The sequence below is a fragment of the Desmodus rotundus genome, chromosome 10 (assembly GCF_022682495.2).
Source record: "Desmodus rotundus isolate HL8 chromosome 10, HLdesRot8A.1, whole genome shotgun sequence".
In the NCBI taxonomy this organism is placed as follows: Eukaryota; Metazoa; Chordata; class Mammalia; order Chiroptera; family Phyllostomidae; genus Desmodus; species Desmodus rotundus.
Genome location: NC_071396.1, coordinates 49,773,104 through 49,797,403, shown reverse-complemented (window position 1 = coordinate 49,797,403; position 24,300 = coordinate 49,773,104). Strand labels below are relative to the sequence as shown.

Genomic DNA, 24,300 nt, shown 5'->3' with positions numbered 1-24,300 from the left:
CAAGCCTGAGGTCCTGTAGTAAGAATGTATTAAACAAAGTGGGCAGGTAAGATTATTGGGTATTTTTCCCTTTTGTGCTCGTAGGTATTTTCTAATTTGTCTAAAAGAAACACATACCACGTGTGAAGTAGGAAGATACAGTAAAAGTTATTAAAAGAAAGTGAACAGCTCTGGCTGGTGTGGCTCAGAGGCCTGAACACTGGTCTGTGAAACGTGCCTGGGTTGCAGGCCAAGTCCCCGGTCGGGGATACGCGAGAGGCAACCAATCAATGTTTCTCTCGTACATCGATGTTTTTCTCCCTTCTCCTCTCTCTAAAGAAATAAAATCTTAAAAAAAAAAAAAAAAAAAAGAAAGGAGAAAGTGAATAGCCTAAAGACAGTTTTAAACCAAGATGGTGACTATTTCTGGGGAAGGAAAGTGGAGAGAGAGAATGGGAAGGGCGCATGGAGACTTCAACAATGTAACTGCTGTACATGTTTATGTTGTGTATCTGTTATGTGTACATATATGACGTTTTATTTCTTAAGCTGTGTGATGGGCACGCAAGCCCCCTTGTGCTGCTCTCCACTAAATTTTTTGTATTAATTCAACAAATATTTACTGAGTACCTACTATATGTCCAACATTGTGCTAGGGAAAAGCAGGGAATAAAACAGTAAAATCCCTGCCTTCATAGAGCTTAAATAGCTTAACATCTTTTTTTTTTTTTAAAGTTTTATTTATTTATGTTTAGAGAGAGGGGAAGGGAAGGACAAAGAGAGGGAGAGAAACATCAGTGTGCGGTTGCTGCTCGCACGCTCCCAGCTGGGGACCTGGCCTGGCCCGTAACCCAGAGGTGTACCCTGACTGGGAAGTGAACCGGCAACCCTTTGGTTCGCAGGCTGGCATTCAATCCACTGAGCCACACTAGCCAGGGCTGAACAGCTTATATTCTAGTAGGGACAGAAACCAAGAGATAAAATACAAAGTATGTTAGATGGTAAAAAATACAACAACAACAAAATAAAACAGTGACGGAGGATTGGAGGTGACCTGTTGGAAGTAGACACCTAATGGAGGTAGGGCCTGAAGTACTTATGCCTGAATATTTGCACTATGTCTATAATATCGATGTTGTATTTATCGATGTGATTGTACTTTGTGTAAAAACTTTACAGTTGAGCCCTGGCTGGGTACCTCAGTTGGTTAGAGTGCCACCTGGATATGCCAAGGTTGCAGGTCCAATCCCCAGTCATACAAGAAGCAACAATGAATGATTAAAAAAAGTGGATCAATAAAACTGATGTTTCTCTCTCTCTCTAAAATCAGTTTAAAAAAAAGAACTTTATGGTTGAAATGTTCTATAATTTTGAAAAAGGAATAGCAAAACAGATCAGATTCAGGTTGAAAGTGACTGAATCTACCAGAGACCAAGAAAAATCTTCAACCTCACTGGTCATTGAGCAAAGAAGACACACCTGAGCCACAGGCATGATGGATAAAAACGGCTCACAAGTGAGAGGCTGGGAGAGTGTGTCTTCAGACTGCTGAAATTCTGCCTGGGCAATCCTGTTTCTTTATTCTCTCATGTCACTGAAGCACCGAGATGTATTAACAATGAAATTTAGCCCTTAAAGCTCCAATCCACTTCAGGAGCAGAGGAAAACCTAATCTGATTAGATCTGCAAGGGGAAAACAATCCTCACTCCTCTTAGGGACATGATCCGCAGTCCCTAGCAGAGCTCTAAGGAATTGAGTCTGCACAGAAATCTGCTGTGAGAAGCATCTTCAGAGAAAAATCCAGTCTCGGAAACATGCTCAGAACAAAATGTCACAGTGCTTTTCCCACCTGACTGGGGAAGTGAGTCCAGTCACAGTTCCGAACGCTGAAACACTGTATCTCCCAGGGGCAGAAAAATAGAAAACTGTTACACCGCACATGATTAGGTTAAAAGATGAGTATTCTCTAAGAGGACTGATTAAATACTTTTTAGGGGGAAGACTCCATACCCCCAGACATGGTTCCCTTTATCATCTCTCCACAGTTTTACATCCCAGAGAATACCTTCAAAAAACAGAATGTGCCTCCTGTGTATGTAGCTGAGTAGGAGATGAGAAGACAGAGTGGGGGTGAAGGAGGAGCTATTTACCTGCAGTTTATCCTCATGGTTTGTATGAGTGTTAGAGAGATGCCTGAATTCCTGCGTCAGGCGGAAACAGTGCTTTACGTGTTCTGGAGATACAAAATCTTCTGCTACTTTTATGCAACTGTATAGATTGTGCACCTGGGAGGGGAAAGTACATAAGGCAAACACAGGCATTAGAGATTCAGTAACACATGCAAAATGTCCATGATCTAGTTAGGACAAACTTTAGATATACTTTAAAAAATTCTATTTTTATAGAAACAACACATGCAGAAACATTACAAGTATAAGTTTATAAACAAAACATTACTGTATGCACAGGAAAGGATCTGGAAAAACACACACTTAACTGTTAACAGCAGGCTACCTCTGGGGAGGGCAGGATGAGGAGACTGAAGAGGGGTACGGCACAGGGACCTAGGAGGGGACCTCCACCTTATCCTTAACAGTCTCCATTGTTGAAGAAATTTTTAATGGGCATTTAAAATTACATAGAAGGAAATTCAAAAACCAAAAATAAATTATAGTTTCAAAGCAATCTGTCTAATCCAGCCATTTATATTTACTGCCAGATTAGCAAGAAAGTCCAATAAGGAAGCCCATGGAACTGGGAGCCCCAGCTCCCAAGATGAAACCCACCTGGTGTGGGGCCCCAGCAGGTATGAAGACGGCATCTCCCAGGAACTGAACGATGGCCCAGCCTTGCACACCATACTCTTCATAGAGTCGCTTACGGAGGGTCTGGTCCAGGTACCAACTTTGGTCATGAATTGGGTCATGATCAGGGGGATTCTCTTGGCCTTGCTCTTCTCCAACCTGAAGCCATGACCAAAACACAAAGACAGAAAAATCAATAAATACGTAAAATTATTAACAGCGTAAATCCGACTTGCTGCAGCAACGTCCCTGGTAGGCCAAAGCTTCTGCTTTATTCAACACCCTCTAAGTATAGATTCAGGCCTTTGGGGCATTTTGATAAGGGGTACAGGTCTTTAATGCCAAGGGACCCCCACATGAGAAACCCTAGGGAGGCTGTCTCAGGAACCCCAGACCTTTATTTATTCTGTGAGCTGGGAGCCCGCCCAGGAGCATACCTTTCGGAGCAGCTCCCGGATTTTCTCTGCATCCTTGGCTGCATAGATATGCCACAAAGCACCAGGCTTCTCATTTCCATCGTGAATCCTCTGCTTTGTCACCTCATCAGCATCTCCCTCGTCAATTGTCTTGAGTACCTCTGAAAAGAGCAAAACGCCACTTTTCAACATAACTTGCAATCTCAGTACCTCTGAGTGAAGCAAAATGTCTAATTCAAACAAATTTCGTCTCCACTATTCTTGTCTCTCTGGAGTAATAAAGGTAGAATCAAAGAATCAAAACTCATATAGGTCTAAGCTTCCCAAACACAGGAGGATCGACCCTAATCTTCCGTACTTAACAGAGACTCGGAATTTTTTGGAGGCATAGTTTTCCTTTAAAGCATATTTCCTGTTCGAACTGTGTAGCCATATCTTATGTTCAAATTTGCAGCAGGTTATTTCCTGCTGCAAATAGATGAACTCCGTACTTTCTCAAGATCTCTTCTAAACTCTATGGACTTTATGGATTTAAGGCCACAAAGCATAAAGCTTCTCTGCTAAGGAAGTTACGAAGGCTGGCTTCTGTCCTGACTGGTGTGGCTCAGTGGACTGAGGCTAGCCTGTGAACAAAAAGGACACTGGTTCGATTCCCAGTCAGGTTAAATACCCTGGTTGTGGGTATGCAAGAGGCAACCAGTTGATGTTTCCCTCACACACAGATGCTTCTCTCTCTTTCTCTCTCCCCTTCCCCTCTCTCTAAAAAGAAATAAATAAAAATCTTTAAGAGGGATGGCTTCTAATGCTTATTTATTATAATCCCTCAAAGGACAACACAGTGGAAGGATCTGCAGGTGTGAGGCATCAAAAGCAAATGTGTGGCGGGAAATATGCCAAAGTAATGATACTGATTATCCCTGAACCTTGAGATTTTGAGTTCCTTATTTTCTTCTTTAAAATTGCCTATGTTTTCTAAACCCTCCATAATCAACACATTAATCTTGTACTGAGATAGCAGGGAGTGTAAGTGCAGCAAAATGTCACTTTTATGCTTCATTTCTGTGTGTGTGACCTATCTTTATCATCTGTCCTCCCACAGCTGATCTGGCTGATGACCACGTGGGCTAGTTGGCCATTCCTTCTTCATTCCTCTTTGTGGCGCTACACACTCAGAGGAAAAGGGCAGCACTCCCAGGAGGAGAATAGTAAGATACACAAGTAGCGCTCTTCTCTAGTAAAACCTCCCTGTGTCTCGCAACATCCACTGGGCATTTACGACACATTAGGCCTGGCAGAGATTTAAGAAAAAGCCACTGTCCTGGATTGAGGAGGAAGACACCCAAGGCCAAGACTCACCACCCTGAAGCAGGGAGTCTAGAAAGCGTACCTTCATCATGAGCACCCTCCCCGATGGGGATCCCAACGTACACCATCACATTGACTGCATCAGACACATCCAAGTGCAGGTTTGTCGTGCCAACTCTTCTGTCTTCCGCTGTTATCAAGCCTGGGGGCAAAAGATACGCAAGGTGAAGGGTATTCTGAAGAGCATACTCTACGATGTTCCTAAATGAGTAAAAGTTGGGGAAGAAAGAATATATCTGTTTATCATGCTCATATCTTTTCTAGTGTTTTAAGACCGATTTCTAGCTTGGTTGACACTATCGTTTCATTAGCTTTGGCCACTGAACCAAACCCCTCCACCCCAAAGTGATCTCTTCTTCAAAAGCAAAACAGATATGGGCATTAGCGACATCCAAGTAGAGCCTGGACTTCACAGTGATTTAGGACATGGCTGAGACGTCACAAAGAGCTGCTTGGGTAGCATGGTACTCAGACTTCTTCACTGTTATTTTATCAAGTCTCTTAAAAACCAAGAATCCTGTCTCCTTGGATAGAATTTTTGAGAGGAAACTTCCTCACTACTAGAGATATACAAGCTTTTGGACTGGGCCCATATGGATGTTATGCAAATTAGTATGGCAAAACCAAACATATTCGAAACTAGCCTGGATACGATCAACTTCTCTAGCACACTGCCCTCTGTCATCTCTATACTCTCTTTATGGGTACAGTGGGAACAGTAGTGTCCAAAAAAAGGGGTGATACGGCCTTGCTCTCCTACCATAGGCATTGTACATCTTGGGGCCCAGATCGGGCCTTACGAAGTAGCTGGGTAGCCTAGAGGCCAGGTTGAGCCTGCCATCTCGTTTGGTATACTCTGGCAGAGGAAGGTTCTCCATCAGATCTTCAAACCTACCAAAAAGCAGGAAAGATGACTTAACGTGTTACTGGGGAAAAAAGCAAAGAGGCGAAATTCATTTTTCTGTGATGACTTTGTGACTGCTTCGGCAAGGCAAAAGTCTCTCAAGATGACCCCTGTAGTTCACTGACCTTGTTGGCATCATGTCCCGGAAGTCTTCCCCCGGAGGCCAGTCCTTGAGTTTGAGCACCATTGGCTGTCCGTCTTCTGACCTTAATCGCTCTGGAAGACAGAAACGTTCCCACAAACATCTGCTGAGTCAGCCGCTGCCTGCTTTTCCAGTGATTACAAGTTTTAGGAGGCTAAGCGCTTACATTCAGACTTCTAAAACCCCGTAACAGACTAGCTGGGCTGTTTTCCTCACCCCCTGCTTTAGTACAGGCTGTATTTCTCCTTCTCAGAGGGACTCTGTACCCCTTCCTCAGAGCGAAAGGATGCACCACACACCCTGTGGGGTCACCTGCTTGAGCTCAGATGTAACCGCCATGCTAGCTACCTGGCTGGCACCAGGAAAGAATGTTCCTATAGCCAAGAGGATATATGTTATTCCATGGGCAGGGCTGAACACTGACATGCTTACCTCCCAGCCTGCCATTACTGAACTAGATAGAAGAGCTACTTACTGCATATGATCTCGAAGCCATCCCAGAAATCCCGAACTTTCACATCGGAAATTATAGCACAGTTCCTGCAGTTCACCAAGTCTACATCCTGGTCTCCGAATTCTTGGCTAAAGGCTTCTGGCTTCCAGAGTTCGGACTTGAGCTTTTTATGTACCCCTGAAACCAGCACTGGCTGTGGAAACAAAGTCACCCCATTTAGGAAATACTCTGGGGCTCAGGACTAAGAGATGGACTAGAAGAAGGGTTTCCTGGGGGGCCGCCTCTTCTTGTCTGTAACGATGTATTGTTCCTGGCCAGTTTCAGAAGCTATGGATGTCAACCTGTCAGCTACAGCAAACGGGAACTACTCCTACTCCATTACACAGCACGTGATTCTCATCCTGGGAGGGCACCACAGAAACCACTTCTGCTGCCCTGCTATCTACCACTATTTTGAGGTGAGAAGCAAAAGCTGACAAATGTACCTTTCAGAATACCTCCTCAGAGTGAGAATCAAAAAAATTCCAGACAATTCCATAACCTCCCCCTTCCTCAAGCACCTGCTAAAGTAGGAAAATTAGGCAGTGTTATCACACTATCACATAACTTGTGTGGCCTGGAAACATTTACCTGCAAAAGTACCACCCACTTCCACCCACCCCACACATCACAATTAAGGATTTTCCCCTGAAGGTGTCATCAATGCCAGATCACCACCACCTAACAGGAATTTCACCTGCCCTATTAACAACGCAGAGCTACACAGCTTAGAAATAATACAATCCACAATGTCTTTTCAGGAATCTTTCGGTTTTTAAAAATCGAAGAAAACTCAAAGTAGCAAGACTATTTACAATGAAGTTACTTACGTTGACATGTCGCTGGCCGAAGACCTTCCTTCCAGAGAGACTGCGACTCCCCAGGTAGCCGTGACACAAAGGTAGCCCAGGGAACACTCATTCTTGCTTACCTGGCCTTGCTTCCAACACTCCCGGAAGATCTTCCAATTGTTTTTGTTGCTGGGGTCATGGAGACACAGAAGTCTCCCATCACAGAGCCAGGAGTGAGAGGTATGAGGGTCCAGCACATTTAACCCCATCACCATCTCCTTCACCTCCTTTTGGGTATCAGTCAAGTTGCAGGCCCGCTTTGCAGAATCTGAGGTTTTCTTATTTTCTACCACTGAGGCAATGATGTGGTCAAGGAAGTTGGGGAGACTGGCCTTGTTCTTCACTCCCTGCCAGACACAAATCCATTGGGTAAGTCTGACTGAGGCCGCATGAGAAGAGCATTCAAACACTTGTCTAACAGTTGCATTCCTAAGAAGGAGTTCTGATCTATGTCATTAGATTTCATAAAAGTTAAAATGGCTTTTTATAATTGGAGGGGGGAACCTAGTAAGTCAGTATCTTAAATTTCCCTATGCTTCATATTTTCTTTACATTAATGAAAGAACAGCACTGAAAGATTCCCTCTGCCTCAAGAGACCCGACGCCTAAGGAACATCTTTGCGTTTAGCCCTTAATTTGTATTAAGCATGTGCATGTAGACCAGAGAGATCAAAAAATACTGTTGCTGAGTGAAAAAGATCATTTACTTTGAGGGTCATCAGTTTCTTTTCTGGCCACAATGCCCAAGGGATACAATACTTGGGGTTTTTGTAAACTTGATAATTCTATCCCTGCAATGTCTGTACTGTTACTAATCATTATCTCTGCAGAATACATGAAATCATAAAACATCCTGGGAAAATTTAAAAAGAAAAAGAAAGACTGGGGCTCAGAGCAAGTATAAAAAATACAGAACCAAAATAATTTCTTTAACGCCACTTATCCAAAAGACAAGTGACCCACATTGTACAAGGCTCAACCACCTACTATTGATCAAATTTCAGCCATTAATTACAAAACAGAATGAGAAACATGTTTATGTACTTGTTTAAAATGATCTTCAAGATATATAAACTGAAAACAGAAAAACACTATGTAGAACATTTGTGTAAAAGGCGGGGGGGAAGCTATGTACATGTATCACTGAAAGGACACTCACGAAACAACAGTGACCTTCTGAAAGGGAACCAGGTGGCTGGGAGACACCGTGGGAAGCAGATTTTTCACTGACTCCTTACAACTGTACCTTGTGAATAAACATCTGTACCTTGCTTACTAAATATCTACACTGTGGCACTAGGGATACAGTGGTAAATAAAACAGCAAAAACTGCCTATAAGGAGAGGTGAGCAGACAATAAATAAAACATACAGTAACTCAGGTGTTCGTAAGTGCTACGGTAAAAATAGTAAGTGTAGAGAAAACAGGTATGGGTTGAGGATGGGAGTGGGATGGACTTTCTAAAAAGGTGATCTAACAAGAAGCCTTACTGAGCAAATGACATTTTGGGAGGGAGGAGAAGTTGATGAAGCCAGCCACGTGGTCACGGGAGAAAGCAAGCTCTAGGCAGAGGAAAGGACAAGTGCACAGGCTCTGAAGAGGGTGAGTGCCGGGCCACACTCAAGCACTAGCAAGAAGGCGAGTGTGGCCAGAACAGGGCGAACAAGAAGTGGGAGAGTGGTAGGTGAAGTCGGAAAAGTAAGGGGAGGACACACAGATGGGGTGGAGCCCTAAAGTCCACGGAAAGGACTCTGCTTGCATTGTAAGAGAAGCAGGAAGCCCATGAAGGCTTTTAGGCAGAGGTGACATGATTTGACCTATATTTTAAAAGGATTACCTAGCTGCTGTGTAAAATAAGACTGTGGAATGGAACGGGAAGAAATAAAGATGACCTGTAAAAGGAATTTACTGCAAACATTCACACAAGAGGCTCCGACCTGAGGGGAAGTAGTGGAGCTGTGAGACACGGGTGGACTCTGTCCATTTGGAAGATCAAACTAAAGGGATCTGCTGACAGATTAGTTACCGAATGTGAGAGAGGGGAATCCCAAACGACTCCCAGATTTCCAGCCAAGCAACCGGAAGAATGAAGATGCCACACTGACCAAGAGAGGAAACTAAAGGAGGGGCGAGCACAGGGAGACCAGGACTGTGGTCTTAGATGTCTGGGGTGTCTGTCAGATACTGCCTAGGTGAAAAAAACTTTTTTAAAGTCTGTCAAGAAAACAAAGTAGTTCTAATGATGATGGAAAATTTCCATGTGTCAATTTCCACTGACTTCCTAACAAAAGGTTCACTATTTAAAAGGATCCCAAACTTACTACAAAGAAAGATCTTGTTGGCTGGACAATGTAGAGAACACAGGTCACCCGCATACCCTCTAACCCAGTTATCAGATCGCCGGTGGCTCTTTCATGGAAAAGCAGCAAAGGCTAGAGTTGTAGAGAGGACACTTACTGCTGAGGATGTAGAGAAGACCGGGGGGAAGGGTATGCCTGTGTCCAAGGGGGTTTGAGGAAGCTTTCCGGGCCCGGAGTGAAGGAGGTCTCGAAGGCTAGAGCCTTCGGTTTTGTTGTTGGAGGCAGTGGGACCCAGTAACAGACTGTTAAAAAGCTTTGGAGTCAACGGAGAGACCTTTGCAGTGGAGTTGAAGGAGTCCAGCCCAAAGGGTGAATGAGACTCTTTACTGAGCACCGACCTCAGGGACCCTGCTTCTGTAAGAACATAACCGGGATAGCATTAGGCACGACAAAGGACACCCAGCAGGCAAGTGACTCCTAAAAATCAGCCAAGTGGGAAGAGGGAAAGACTCTCCCCTCCCCTGCCCCCAAACTACGTATGGTTAGTCTGGGCCAAGCCTGACAAACGACGACTATGGCAGGTCTCATGGCCAAGGAGAATCTCTCCTATTTCTTCCTTTCTTTTCCAGATCTGGACTTCAAACTTCCTTTTGTTCCCACCCATCTTTCATCTCCCTCACTTTCTAAGACAGTGTTTCTTCCAGTGGGTCTCCAGGACACTTGTATTGGAATCACCTGGAATGCTTGTTAAAAATGGAGATTCCTGGTCTTACTCTAAGACATCCTTATTTAATAGTTCTGTTGGGGCACAGGAACCTGCATTTTTAACAATTCCCCAGGTGATTCTTATGCCCATTGAAAACTGTCCAGCCCTCAAGCCTAGCTGCCTAACAGAGCCATCTGGGAAGCTTACTAAAAATCTTGCATCCATTCTGACTACAGAAGCCTGGGGTAGAGCCCAGGCGTGTGCATTTTAAAAAACGTTCCAGTTCTAGAAAGAAGTCAAAAGAGATTCCCTCATTTTATGTGATCAGCCAGAGAAAGCAAGGGGCATGTTTCATAAATGTGGATGATAATGTGTGAGTCTGAAGAGTCCCAGAATAACTCAAGTGTTCCACCCACAGCAGGGCAGAGGCTTTTGTTCATCTCACCTTTTGTTTCTTCTTTAGCTTTCTGAGTTGCTAAATCCGCCAACCAGTGCAGGGCAGAGGAGGGTGGGGCTGTGTCTGGGCAAGGGGGCCTGATGGCTTTTAGCTCACTATTGCTGTTTGATGCCAAACTGTCTGCTTTCGGAGGCTCATCTGCTCTGATGTCAGTGCTGTCGGCTTTGGGATCGGGCTCTGGAGTTGTGACCGCTGCAGTTCCTCCTCCGCCTGAGAAGGTGGTTTCACTTCCAGAAGAGGCACTAGGGTTTATGCTAGGAAGCTAAAGCACGGAACACCAGCCAACATGGTTAGAATGCCATCCTTGTGGAGCAAAAGTAATGGCTAAACAGGTCTACTTAGTTGACTCTAAACAGGTCTGCGAAAACAATCTAAAACTGTCCCATAAACAGTAACTTCATGCATTCATTTATTCAACATGTATTTATTGAATCCTATAATGTACCAGAAACTGCTAGGTTCTGTGGAAAGAAGAGTGAACAAGACTTGAAATTAAAACAAGGTTTTGGTTAGCATGTCAGAGGCTCAAATTCTGCAATGGCAAATTGGTGATGAGAACTTGACCTCACAGAGCTGTTCTGAAGATTAAATGAGACAGTATTTGCAAAGAGCTTAGCGTATTTTCTGGCACACATAAACTCAATAAATGTTTATTATTTTGAATTTCCTACATGATTTGCTCTAATATGGCAACTCTACTGAAAATATATCTTGAAGTCTCTCAGCATTAATGCCCCCAAATGTAAGCAGTAGTGGTGTGTGCGTATGCGCGTGTTTAAAAAAAGATGGTCTCTTGTTCAAAATGGTCACGATCAAACAGGAATGACCTCCATCTCTGACAGAACAATGGGAAAACCACTGACCCTCTGGAGGCTTGGGGCCGCTTTCAGGATAGAATGATCCCAACTCAGCAGGTCAATCTTCACATTTCTATCCTCTGTACCTCACACGACAAGGACAGGAACCACGCACAAGGAGAAGACTGTATTCCTAGTAACCTTTGCTATACTCTTCGCCTACACTGGACCCTGAGGTACAATATAAATCTTGACAAAATGCAAAGATTCTCTTTGTGCTAGTTATCAACTAAGCCTGAATTGGTTTTAAAGATGAATTAAGAGAACTTGTACCAGTCAGGGGGAATTAAAATCCCTTGAGTAACTCTCCTTAGGTTCTTTCTAGAAATGCTTCCCTATCCTTCCCTAACTCCGTGGGAACTCTATGTAGTCTGGTACAACAGAGGTATGAATTTCTTGGTACTGAGAACTTAGGTTTTGCTCAGTTATTCCCACACACACTTTACCTGTGACATCCCATTGGTGACAGCAGGTCTCAACACAGATTTGTTTTGCCGACTAATACAAGGGCAGTTTGCTTTAATTCCCCACTTGCCCCGGGCAGCATGTACCATATCTCCAATATTATAAAGAGCTAGAAAAAAGACAACAGTAATAACAATTAATCTTAGAATGCCCATATGTGTTAGGTATTGTGCTAAAGACATTATTTAAATTACTTCTCTCAATCCTTACCACATTTCAATGGGGTAGCGGCTTTTCCCCTCAATTTTTAATGATAAAAGTGACTTGGAAGTTAGGTCATTTACTCAAGTACATACAGTTGGTCAATGGAAGTACTAAGACTTTAACCCTAAAGTTCTGTGAACTCATAACCACTAAGCTACATTCTCTTCCCTCCTCTAGTGAACATTAACAAGGTATCTCCGGGCAAAACTTTAGGGGTTACATTCTTCAGTGTTTTTTTTTTTAATATTTTATTTTTACTCATTTATTTTTAGAGAGAGGGGAAGAGAAGGAGAAAGAAAAACATCAATGTGTGGTTGCCTCTCGAGCGCCTCCCTCCCCCCCGCCCCCCCGCCCCTACTGGGGACCTGGCCTGAAACCCAGGCATGTGCCCTGACTGGGAATTGAATCAGCAACCCTTTGGTTCGCAGGCCTGCGTTCAATCCACTGAGCTACACCGGCCAGGGCTGGGTTTTTTTTTTTTAAGATTCAGTTGTTGATAGCTGTGAATTTGCTGCCTTTATAATTCTCAATGTTGAAGAGTATATAAATATTTTGAAATGTACACTTAAGATTTACATACTTTAAGTTATGCCTAAAAAGAATAGTAAAAGTGAAAAAAAAAACAAACCCTAAACTAAACTAGAAAAAGCAAGAAAAAGAAGACCAATGTAACCTTTACTTACACAAACCTTTAACCAATGCCTGGACCAGCAGGGAGCAGGCATCCTACCACTACAGACAAGGAGCCCTTCTGCCTGAAAGCACTGGGGTGGGTATAAAGGACGCAGGAGTGCAACCCCCCAAATCTTTCTTTAGTGGAGAAGAATATAGGCAGTAGTTTTGCAGATTCCCACCTTTAAAGATTTTATTTATTTATATTTAGAGAGAGGGGAAAGGAGGGAGATAGTGAGTGAGAGAAACATGGAGCAGTTGCCTCTCGCAGGACCCCATCCAGGGACCTGGCCTGCAACCCAGGCATGTGCCCTGACTGGGAATCCAACCTGTGACCTTTTGGTTTGCAGGCCAGCACTCAATCCACTGAGCCACACCAGCTAGGGCAGACTCACCATCTTTAAGGCATGTGTGTTGGTGGAAGTGTGCAAGCTGGAAACAGACTGTCTGGAGGAATCAGTGAAATAAAATGGGACTCTGACACAAAATGACCATTTATTCCTACTGTTAAACTGCCTTCTTCATAGACTCAAGAGGTTTGATTAGCTTCAGCTGGATTTGTCCAAGCCTAAAACCAAAGGTCTTTCTGACAGCATGGGGACTGGCCTTTTTTGTTCTGGTCCTACCTACCATAGGGATGTAAGATGGTATCTGGAAGAGTAACCAAGCTCTGCGACCAGAAAGGTGAAGCAAAGTGTACACAGGGGCTGCACACAAAATAACACCTATCTAATGATTCAACTTCTCAGAGAAATCTGGGGAGGCTTAAAAAAACAGGCTTTCACCAATTCTAAAAAAGGAACTTCCTTACCTGTGCCGGGGATGATCTGTGTGGGCATTAGATTTTCTGGTTCATGGGACTGCCCCTTTGCACATTTCAACCAGGAGAAAACCTCTTCATCACCCATCTCTTCTGTCTCTGAAACAAATGAAATGCCCTCAGTTATTTTATGAGGTCACAAGGTATGAGGTCTCTCTCCATGAGTGGGAGTTTCAGACCTTAAAGGCTAATATTCTCATGGCTCAAAGAAGATTAACAGCTAACTTAAAAAAAAATCTGCTTCACTGGGCTATGATTTACGCACAATAAATCCAAAGAGACAGTTGTATAAATACTACCACAATGATGATACAGAACATCTCCATCTCCCTTGAGCCCTTTGCATCAATAGCCCCATCTCAACCCCTGAGCACCACAGATCGACTTTCTAACACTTTTCCTAGAACTTCATGTAACTGGACGCATACAGTAGGTAGTCACTTGTGTTGGGTTTCTCTTATTTAGTGTCGTGACCTTGAGATTCCTTCCTACTGCGGCATGTACGAGTAATCCATTCCTTTTTATGGCCGAGTGGTGTGCCAGGGTATGGATGTACTATACTTTGTTCAGCTGGTGGACATTTAAATTGTTTCTAATTTTTGGCTTTTAGGAATAAAGCTGCTACAAATATTCAAGTACAAGTCTTTGTATGGCCATGATTTAATTTCTTTTATAAATACCTAGAAGTGGGAATGCTGGGTCTTACGTTAAGTTCATGTTTAAATTTATAAGAAATGGTCACACTGTTTTCCAAAGTGATGGTAGCAATTTGCATTCCTATCAGCAGCGTTTAAGATTTCTAGCTCCTCCACTACTAAGGGGGGTGACCCTTTTGGACTCTACCCAGTGTCTCCCTGCTCTGGCTGGTGGGAATACAAATTGTGAGTTCTACAAGCTGTTCAGTCACTTTCTTTCTCAAAGTTATTTTTTGGAAAGCCTTGCGGAGTTTCATCTCAGGCATGTGCAGATCACTCTGTAGCACAAGGCCCGCGGGCCCTCCACCTTGTTTCTACCCGGCAGCAGCGCTGAGCTCCTGGCCCCTAGGTAAGGAGTAGTCCCATTCATACAGTCCTAAAGTTACATTCGGCCCTTCGAAGGCAACTGCGAGGCTGATGTGGCTCCCGGTGAAAATGGGTTTGACACCCCTGCTCTACAGCCAAAAAATTGAGGTGATCTCTTTGGAGCTATCTGGTGTTCTCTCTCCAGGCAGCTGTGTCTTCTTCAGTACTCTGCCTCACTCTGCTCAGACGCTGGTTTCTCTCCGTTCAGTGAGACTGCCAAGCTGTTTCAGCTGCCTTCCCCTGCGCTACAGCCTGGAAACCGCCTCCAGGGCTTGGACTGGGGCAACTGCAGGGTTCGCGCTGTTTCTTCCCTTCTCACAGGGGTCACAGCCTCATACTGCCCATTGCCCAATGTCTGAAACTGTGGCTTCCCATATTTTGTCCCATTTTCTCGTGTGTTTTCTTTTTGTTTGTTTTGTTTTTTGTTTTAATGGCGGGAGGGCAATTCCTATAGCAGTTAATCATTCATGGGCAGGAGTGGAATATCTAACAGCTACCTGACATGTGGAGCCTAGTGGGTGTCAGGCCCTGTGCTCATCACTTTACCTGCGTTATTTCATCTAAACCTCACAGCAGAGCTGGGAGAGAAGTACTGATATTATCTCTGTTTTACAGATAAGGAAACCGAGGCTCTGAGGGGTTAAGTAACTACCCCAAGATACCACAGCTGGTGCAGTAAGATATGGGAGTGGGTTTCAAATCCCAGTAGCCTAAGCTACCATTGCAATGGTTATACTGTATCTCTGAAATGGAAGAACGAAGAGGTCAAGGAGCAAGGTGGATTCCTGGCCTGTCGTAAGATAAAGCAAGAACAAAGGGAAGCAAATGATTCACATAGACATTTCTCCAAAGAAGAGAAACATAGGGCCAACAAGCACATGAAAAGATGCTCAACATCATTAGTTATCAGGGAAATGCAAATCAAAACTACAAAGCAAGATACTACCCCATAGCTACTATGATGGCTGTGATAAAAAAGACAGACAATAGCAAGTGTTGGTTGAAAAACTGGAACCCTCATAGATTGCTGGTAGAATTATAAAATGGTACAACTACTTTGGAGTACAGTTTGGCAGTTTCTGAAAGGGTTAAAATATAACTGTCATATGACCCAGCAATTATACTCCCAGGTATATACTCAAAATAATGAAAAACACAGGTTCACACAACAATTTCTATACAAATGCTCATAGAGGCACTCTTCGTAAGAGCTGAAAGTCAAAACAACCCCAATGCCCACCAACTGATAAATGAATAAACAAAGGCAGTATGCCCAAACAATGAATATTACCTGGCAGCACAAATGAATTACTGATATGCACTACAACATGGATGAAACTTTAAAACAGTATGCTAAGTGAAAAGAGGCCAATCACACAAAACCAAATATTGTATGATTCCATTTATATGACATGCACAGAATAGGCAAATCTAGGGAGACAGTAACTAGGTAAGTGGTTACCAAGGGCTGAGGGGAAGAAGGAGTAGGGAGGAACTACTAACGGCTACAAGTCATTTCACCTTTGGGAGTGATGAAATGATGAAAATGTAATTAAATAGTAATGATGGCTGCACAACCCTGAAGATACACTAAAAACCTTTCAGTTGTATATTTTAAATGGGTGAGTTTTATGACACACAAATTATATCTCAATAAGGATGTTATTAAAAACAAAACAAGGGAAGATGAACAATAACCCTTCTTGGCTTATTTTAGCCTTCCCAATGATGCTAAAATATTGGCAATTGTAAAGAATGAAGCTAAGAGGCTAAAGAAGGCACGCAAACCCATTCCTGCTCCAATTTCCAAGTGCCATGCCTCCACTGACAAGTTACCTTTTGAACTGCAAAGGACAGTATTTGCTTACCACTGCGTGGACGGCTTTTCCTGAGCCTGTAACAGTCAAGGCAGACCCCAAAGCCACATTTGCGACAAACCCAGTGGATGTTGAAGAGGGTTGTTTCACAGACATCGCACATCTCCCGTACCCCACGCACTGCTCGCTTCCATGCCACTTTCTCTGGTGGGAAGAGAAGAGAGATATTGTTGGTATCTACTCTCCTGAGCAGCAGCAAAAGACCCAGATCCACTGATTCCTACTCTAGTCATTTTGTCCAGCAATAAAGCTCAAAGATTCACAAGAAACAAAATATATGGAATTTCTAATATTTCTGAACAAGTGCCACAGGTTGTTACTTAAGATACTGTAAAATTTTCCATTTGGGGGAGTTTGAAATAAGAGGATGCTTCTCTTGAAAAGTGGGGAATTATTTCATAGTACACCTTACCTTCACCTAGACATACGATCCGGTATCTCACAGACATGGAAAGAGTCCTAAGTGCCTGAATAACGTGAGTTCTAGGTGTGAAAGATGGCGCCCGGTAGCACCGCATCTCTGCACAAACCACAGAGCATCGCTTACTGATACAAGGTGGTCCAGAGCAAACTGAAAGTACTCGGAGTGAACCAAGCCCAAGCAGAGCTCGACATGCTTGTTATAGAGGCTGTGCTACAAAAATGAAAGGCAAGCAAGGGAAGGCGTTTTTGGTTGTCTTAACTTTCAGAGACTAAAAGAATGAGGTCTGCTGGATACTGTTAGGGCCTCGGCTATATAGTTTGCTACAGAGAAGTCTTATCGGTCTTAATTCATCCACAGAACCTGCCATCTGCCACTGCTTCCACTCCTCCCCTTAAGCAAAAGAAAACAAAAGTTTCAACTAGGAGTGCGGGGAAGACAAGCAAGAAGGTGCCTTACGGTGTGGCTCTACCATCATCATGGCCTCCTTCTCGGACATCACGAGCTGACAGAACTGGTCCCCGACGTTGGCCAGGATATATTTTGAGGTTTCTAGGTCTATCCCTTCTGCTAGGGAGGAAGAGGGAATCCACAGGTTCATGGCATCAGGGTCACTTTGCTGGGGACTCAGAAACCCCTCCACACGGAGTACCCCCTTTCGAGTGAAGATCAACCTGAGGCAAGAAGGTAGACAGTCAAATACATAGTGAAGAGCAGTGGCCATGCAAACTCGCACACCCCTAAAATCCTACTAGCTAAGTGACATTACATGAGACTTAACGGGAATCAGTCTGAGTTAAGAATTTCCATCACACTTGACCAATGTAGTATGCATTCTCTGCACTAAGAAAGTTTGTTAATACTTCGTAGGTCTGGTTCTTTATAAAGCTGTCCCACCAAATGTCTATCAGTTTCTCCACTCACTCGTTCTCACATCTATGCCCCCACGAGTAACTGACCAGACGAAGACACAGAGCCATGATGTCACACTTTAAATTGATGTCCACCTGCATCAGGTGAGCCCTTAATATTGCCGGGCTGTCACAATAGTTTCCTGGTGCACTTCCTCTCCTAGATGTCTGTCTAGTTGACATCTTTCTTTTCAAACCTCCAATATTAATTGCCCCATGAGGACCTGGCTGAGTATTCCACTGAGAAAATACAAAGAGCCAGAAGAGAACTCCCACAAATTCTCACCACCACACCTTCCAGCAACTGGGCCAGGTACACCATCTGACCTGCTGCTGCTATGAACGAATGAGGTCCCAGCGAAGACCAATCTCTCCACCTATGCTCTTTCACAAACTGTCTCTTCTGTATCTTTCTATTTTCCTCTCTGCTGAATCACTGTCAGTATTTGAACTTCACTATCTCAAAAATCCGCTAACACTTTGTAGCTCAAAAATCCTCTTGACCCCACTCTCTTCCACTTACTTGCTCGCTACAGCAATTTCTTGAAAGAGTGGTCTGTATTGGTTGTTGCCAGTTCTAGTTCCTTTTCCTTTTATCTTCTCTTAATTCACTCCCATCCTGCTTCCCCCACCAATCTACCAAAACTGCTTTTCACAAAGCCACCCCCCCTTGTTAAGTCCAACAGCCATGTCCAGTCCTTATCTTACCTGACCCAACCAGCAGCATTTGCCACAGTTCATTATTCCTTCCCGGAAATATTTTCAGCTGTCTTCCAGGATCCCTCACAGGCTGTTGTTTCTCCGCCTCTTTTACCCTCCTCATCTTCTCCGTGTCTACATGTCGGAGAGCTCTAGAAAGCAGTCCTTAAACTGCTTCTCTCCTCTATCTACATTCCTTACGTGACCTCAGTTAGACTCACAGTTTTAAATACCTGGTGACATCCCAAGTTTTATCTCCAGTTTGGACCTCTTGTCTCACCTCCAGAGTTGTACAGCCAGCTGCCCTTTCAGCATCTCCATTTGTCATCCCAAACACAACATGCCCGAATTAAAGCTCCCCATTTGCCTTCCCAAACCTGCTTTTCCTTGACAAATCTCATGAACAAATTCCATTTTACCAGTTTTCAGGCCAGAGGCTGCAGATTCCTTTCTTTCATACTCCACATCCACCCCATCAGAAGATCATGTGGACTCTACCTTCAATATACATCCTTAATTCATCCACTTCTCATCGCCTCTGTTGCTACCTCCCTGCACTAAATCACCATTTCTCACCTAGATGACTGCAACAGCCTCTTCTCTCTGCCTTTGCCTCAATATAATCTATTCTCAAAAAGGTAGTCACAGTGCTCCTTTAAACATTCATCAGTGTCACTCATCAGTTCCAAACCTCCAATGACTTATTTCGACCCAAAGCCCTTAGGTAGCCCTTTAACATCGGAACCCATCATGAACTCTTTACCCTCAACTCCTTTTCTCCCTGGCGTACTTTATTTCAGTCACCCTAGCTCCATAAACAAACCAGGACACTCCAGTCTCGGGACAATTGCTCTTGTGCCCTCTACCTGGAATTCTTGTTCCCCAGAAAAATGTGTGCCTCACTCTCTCACCTCCTTTGGGTCAGTGCTCAAATCTCACTTTCTCAAATCATTTTATTTAAAACTGTATCCTCTCTAGCCTCCCCCAACATTTCAATCCCTTTTCCCTTATTTTTCTCATAGTTAATATCAGCTGACACACCATGTTTAACCTTTTTTTCTTATTTATTGTCTGCCTCCCTAACTACAATGCAAACCTCCCAAGGCCTGGAATTTGATGGTTTTGTGTACTGCTTAATCCTTGATGCCAAGAACAATGACTAGCACACATGATGTGTTCAATAAACACTTGCTGAATAAGCCCTGGCTGGTGTGGCTCAGTGGATTGAGTGCTGGCCTACAAACGAAAGCATTGCCGGTTCAATTCCCGGTCAGGACACATGCCTGGGTTGTGGGCCAGGTCCCTGGCGGGGGGCACACAAGAGGCAACCACACATTGATGTTTCTTTCCCTCTCTTTCTCCCTCCCTTTCCCTCTCTTAAAAAAAATAAATAAATAAAAATAAAATCTAAACATTTGCTGAACAAGTGAATTCACACTGTGTGGATAAGCTATTTGAATTTCTTTATTTAAAAAATTAAAGTTTCTTGAAAGATCATTTAGAAGAAATTCATAAGTTTATCCAGCGGAAGTGACTAAATAGCTGTTGTTTGGTAAAAGCAGAGGATATTCCTAGGATTTTCATCGGGTTTCTCTTTTCAAAGACGAGTCATATTACCTCCTAATTGTACTTCCCCTTCTTTCTAGGGGACTCAAGTTATTTTAGTGCTGAAGAGTGGAGTGAGTGGTCAGGCAGATTCATAATCCAAAGTGGAGCTCTGCTCATACCACTGGTTTCAAACGGAACCCGAGTTAGGAATAACTCAACGTAGGTCAGGGGCTGACAGCTGAGACTATGCAGCTTCAATCCTCTAAGGACAAAGCCACATGTCATTTCACAATCCAAACAACTAAGTGTCTACCGTGGCAGAGCCTCTGAGAGCAGAGAGGTAAGGAAAACAAAGAGGAAGATCGTGAGATATACTTACAGAGTCAGAAAAACAGTGGGAGTTATGTCTCATTAATGGAAACTGGGAAGGAGACAAAGAGAGAAGTTCGGGTACCTCCGGAAGTGAAAGAAGCGGCAGGCCACAGTAGAATCGTCTTGCTCCTGTTCCTTAAACTTGCGATACCGCTCCAGGCGGCACTCGCGACACTTGTGCAGGTGAGGGGCTACATTGATGCAGGACCCATCCTGCAGGAAGGGCTCTCCAGACTGCTTCAGCTTCTTCACTTTGCTAACATCTTTCAGGACTGACTGGCCAACTGTGGCAAGGGAGAAAGGTGAAAAACAGTTGGTTGTGACAGGTATAAATGAGATTCAGTAACATGATCCTTTTGAGGCTAGATACTTGTTCTGACCTGGGCCACCTCTCTTTGCACTGCTTGGGCATGTGCCCATCAGGTCCATCCTTGACGGGAAGGGAGCAGAAGGAGCAAAAAGGCTTCACTTTGAAGCTAAGGACCATGGAGAATTTGAAGGAAGCAGCCCATTATAGTGAACAACTCTGGGTACGGGTGAGAAAACCTAAGAAGGCAGAAGGTAGCCCCACCTGTCCCTGGCCCCTCAGGATATGACCGTTCCAATCAAGGACTCTTCTAATCAAGCTCCCATGACATGCCAGTTACTAATGACAACAGCTTTTACCACCAGCCTTTTTTTTTTTTTACCATCAGCTCTTACACTCTCCTGGACCATAACCTCATACAATAGGAATTAATAGCTTTTGGAAAGGGCATTAAAACCTTACATATGTGCCAGAGAGAAGCATAGTGAGGGGTGAGTAAAGAGGATGGGCCAAAGGGAAGCAGAAGAGGATGAGGAAAACACAAGGGGAGAGTTCCTGGACAGACTACCACGGAAGATCAAGGCCTTTTCTTTGTGGGACTGCTTAACACCGAGCAGACACCGCTCTTAAGAGTGCCGATTCAGATGCAATCCTGCCCTGACACAGGTCCAATGAGGAGCCTCTGTTAGGCCCTCTTGGCTATGTAACTCTATGAGATTATAGAACTTTCCACCAAAGGGAGGGCCTCTGCTGCCCAAAAGCACAACAGGTACTCAAGGTTAGTGCCAGAGCCAAGCCCAGGTACAGCCCCAGCAGGATCACCTTTCAGGGGTGCCGTCCGAGGCCGGCCCTTGGGGGCCTGCTTCCCTTTGCTTTTGCCCAGCAACAGCTCAGCGCTGCGCTCCCCACTGGAGCCCAGCTTCCCAATCAGGTGCTCTGGAATCCCCTTCAGGCCAGTCTTGGCCTGCAGCTGCTCCTCAGAGTCGCTCAAATCTGACAGGTCACTGTTGGTGCTGGAGTCCGAGTCCTGTCTGCAAGCCAAGCTTCGCTCATCCAGCGAGAACCTTTTCACAGCTTCAAAAGGAGCTTTGTTCTCCTGTGAAAAATCTACTGGGGAGGACAGAAAGCTGCCTGGGTGCCTGCCAAAGACGTTGGTAAAGGTTTTGAGGAGGGGATTGTCCTGCTGCCCAGGCCCCACAGTTGGCCTCTCCTCTGTGGGGCTGGAGGAGAGAGTAGGCATCTCAATGGGCTGGGTGAGGCTGCTGGTGGGCGAACTGGAGCGGCCATTCCCCATGGCAGAGAGGCTTGGACCCCCGGTGGTAAGAGCTGAGCCCAGAACACCAGATACCAGTTTGGAGGAGTCGGTTGTGATGAAGAGGGTTTTCTTCTTTGCTAAAGATGCTGAATCTGAAGAGGAGTGAGACTCAGGCCAGCTGGGTGCTGCCTTGGAGGTGACAGTGGTAGCAGAGGAAGAGCTACCTGACGATGCCTGAGATGCAAAGCCACTGAAAGGGCTATGTTCAACTTTCTCCACAAATGCCAAGAAAGGGTTAGAGGGCTCTTCCCGGGACAGTTTAGGGGGCTGTAAAAATAGATTTTCGTGACTCTCTGGGGTGCGGGCATTGAGGAGGCTCCGTGGGAAGGCTGGTGTGAGGGTGGGCATGGACTCTGTAGGCACTTTCTGGTCCACAGAGCTGCCAGCCTTAGAGCCTGGTTTAGTGTCTGCTCCAAGGGTGGATCTGCCTTTACATAGGCTCTCAAGGCTTTGTTTGAATGAGTCTCGACTGGAGGAATCGTCAGCCAAACTCTCTGAAACGGTAGTGAAGTAGTTACTGGTGGGTAAAGTTTGGGGCATGCATTGAAAAAACAAGTTTTTGGAGAGATCAGAGTCTTTCTGAGACTCCGGTGCAGAGCCACTGCCAAAAGAGAAGCCCAAAGGTTTGTTCTCTGTGGCTAGAACCCCATTGGACTGGCTCCTTCCACTTCCAAAAGTCAAAGGTTGTGATAAACTTGGAAGAGACGCTCCAAATCCAGAAGAGGCCAGAATAGAATTTCTTGAATTCTGAAAAGAAGATAGCCTGAGTCAGTGATGCTAGTTTCTCTTAACCACCTTATGATCTCTTTCTTGGACCTAGGCAAACATTTCTTATGGGTCAATTAATTTTTCTCTCCAACAATTCCATTAAAACTTCTAAGAGAAGTTTCTCTTAGATCTCATCAGCATTAGGGAAGAAACCTGTCACAGACCACACAGAAGGCATCTTTAGCAAGGTAAGCTAGAGATAGCAAGATATCATTCATCCTGCCACTCCCTTGGTTGTCACAGCATGAGGGTCCGTGTAGGCTTCCAAGTGTCTATTTGGAAATAATGACTCCACCAGGGAACTGGTGAAAAGGATTCCTGAGCAGACATCAGCTTTTACTTTAGAATATACCAAGTGACCATGTAATATTAATCTATCTCAATGACCTTAGAAGCTATTGTTAAAGTTTTGATTTATGTAAGCTACTATAAATTCCCTGTCTTACAAAGGTGACTTTAGCACCATAATAAGCCCATTGTACATTAATGAACCCTTTTAGAATTTGGCCATTTATTTATGGGTCCAAGCCTACCTAAAAGTTGACTATTTGTTTCAATTAAAGTTAAAACTAAAGATGCTAAATTAAATAAGGCACACTGGTTATTGAACACTTGTGCCACCATTAGGCTCTAACAAGTCTCCAACCAGGAAAGGTACAGACACGGACATGCCTACCAAACAAAAGCATTCGGTGTAACAAACTGAACAATAAAACATGCTTTATTTTTTACCTTAAAAATGTTAACTTCTGCATGTGCATAAAGAAGGATGGGATCACTTTCATATATATTACACAACCGTTCACATACACAGGAACATCTATACGTAGGTATGAGCACTTACATAGTATTTGTTAATTGAATAAAACCCAGGTGCTAGAACTTGACTAAAAGGAAGGAAGGAAGGAAGGAAAAGAAAGAATAGTTCTGGCTGGTGTGGCTCAGTGGATTGAGTGCCGGCCTGCAACTGAAAGGACACCATTTGATTCCTGGTCGGGGCACATGCCTTGGTTGCAGGCCAGGTCCCCATTTGGGGGCATGTGGGAGGCAGCCAATCACATGTTGATGCTTCTCTCCCTCTTTTCCCCTCTAAGAATAAATAAACAAAATCTTAAAAAATAATAAAACACTAGAAATAAATTATTCCATGACTGCTTAATGAACATGGTGTTTCCTTTTGAAGTGCTGAAAAATTCTGAAACTGGACAGTGGTGATGGGTGCCCAACACTGTGGACGTATTAAATGCCACAGCACTATACCCGTTAAGTGGTTAGAATGGTAAATTTTATGTTACTTTACCACAACTAAAAAAAAAAAGTTCTAGCCCTGGCTGGTGTGGCTCAGTGGATTGAGTACCAGCCTGCAAACCAAAGGGTTGCTGGTTCGATTCCCAGTCACAGCACATGCCTGGGTTGTGGGCCAGGTCCCCAGCAGGGGGCACACAAGAGGCAACCACACACACACATTTATGTTTCTCTCCCTCTCTCCCTTCCTTCCCCTCTCTAAAAATAAATAAAATCTTAAAAAAAAAAAAAGTTCCAGATATGAAAGGGCTACGTTAAAAAAAACAAGATGGAGTTTCAA

At 44.1% G+C, this 24,300-nt stretch overlaps 1 protein-coding gene across 1 annotated transcript in view; it reads right to left on the bottom strand.

Moving 5' to 3' along the window:
* Positions 1 to 24,300, bottom strand: part of KDM3B (lysine demethylase 3B) — a 54,006-nt gene that overhangs the window by 1,799 nt on the left and 27,907 nt on the right. Inside the window, exons 8-23 of the mRNA XM_053912524.1 lie at positions 21,455 to 22,694; positions 20,408 to 20,609; positions 17,255 to 17,469; positions 16,366 to 16,518; positions 13,428 to 13,535; positions 11,722 to 11,849; positions 10,407 to 10,680; positions 9,413 to 9,669; positions 7,036 to 7,302; positions 6,087 to 6,258; positions 5,595 to 5,685; positions 5,326 to 5,456; positions 4,588 to 4,707; positions 3,222 to 3,361; positions 2,767 to 2,943; positions 2,131 to 2,265 (exon numbers count right to left, since the gene is read on the bottom strand). Of these exons, the coding sequence (XP_053768499.1) occupies positions 2,131 to 2,265; positions 2,767 to 2,943; positions 3,222 to 3,361; positions 4,588 to 4,707; positions 5,326 to 5,456; positions 5,595 to 5,685; positions 6,087 to 6,258; positions 7,036 to 7,302; positions 9,413 to 9,669; positions 10,407 to 10,680; positions 11,722 to 11,849; positions 13,428 to 13,535; positions 16,366 to 16,518; positions 17,255 to 17,469; positions 20,408 to 20,609; positions 21,455 to 22,694 (3,810 nt within the window). The remainder of the gene's footprint in view (positions 1 to 2,130; positions 2,266 to 2,766; positions 2,944 to 3,221; positions 3,362 to 4,587; positions 4,708 to 5,325; positions 5,457 to 5,594; positions 5,686 to 6,086; positions 6,259 to 7,035; positions 7,303 to 9,412; positions 9,670 to 10,406; positions 10,681 to 11,721; positions 11,850 to 13,427; positions 13,536 to 16,365; positions 16,519 to 17,254; positions 17,470 to 20,407; positions 20,610 to 21,454; positions 22,695 to 24,300) is intronic.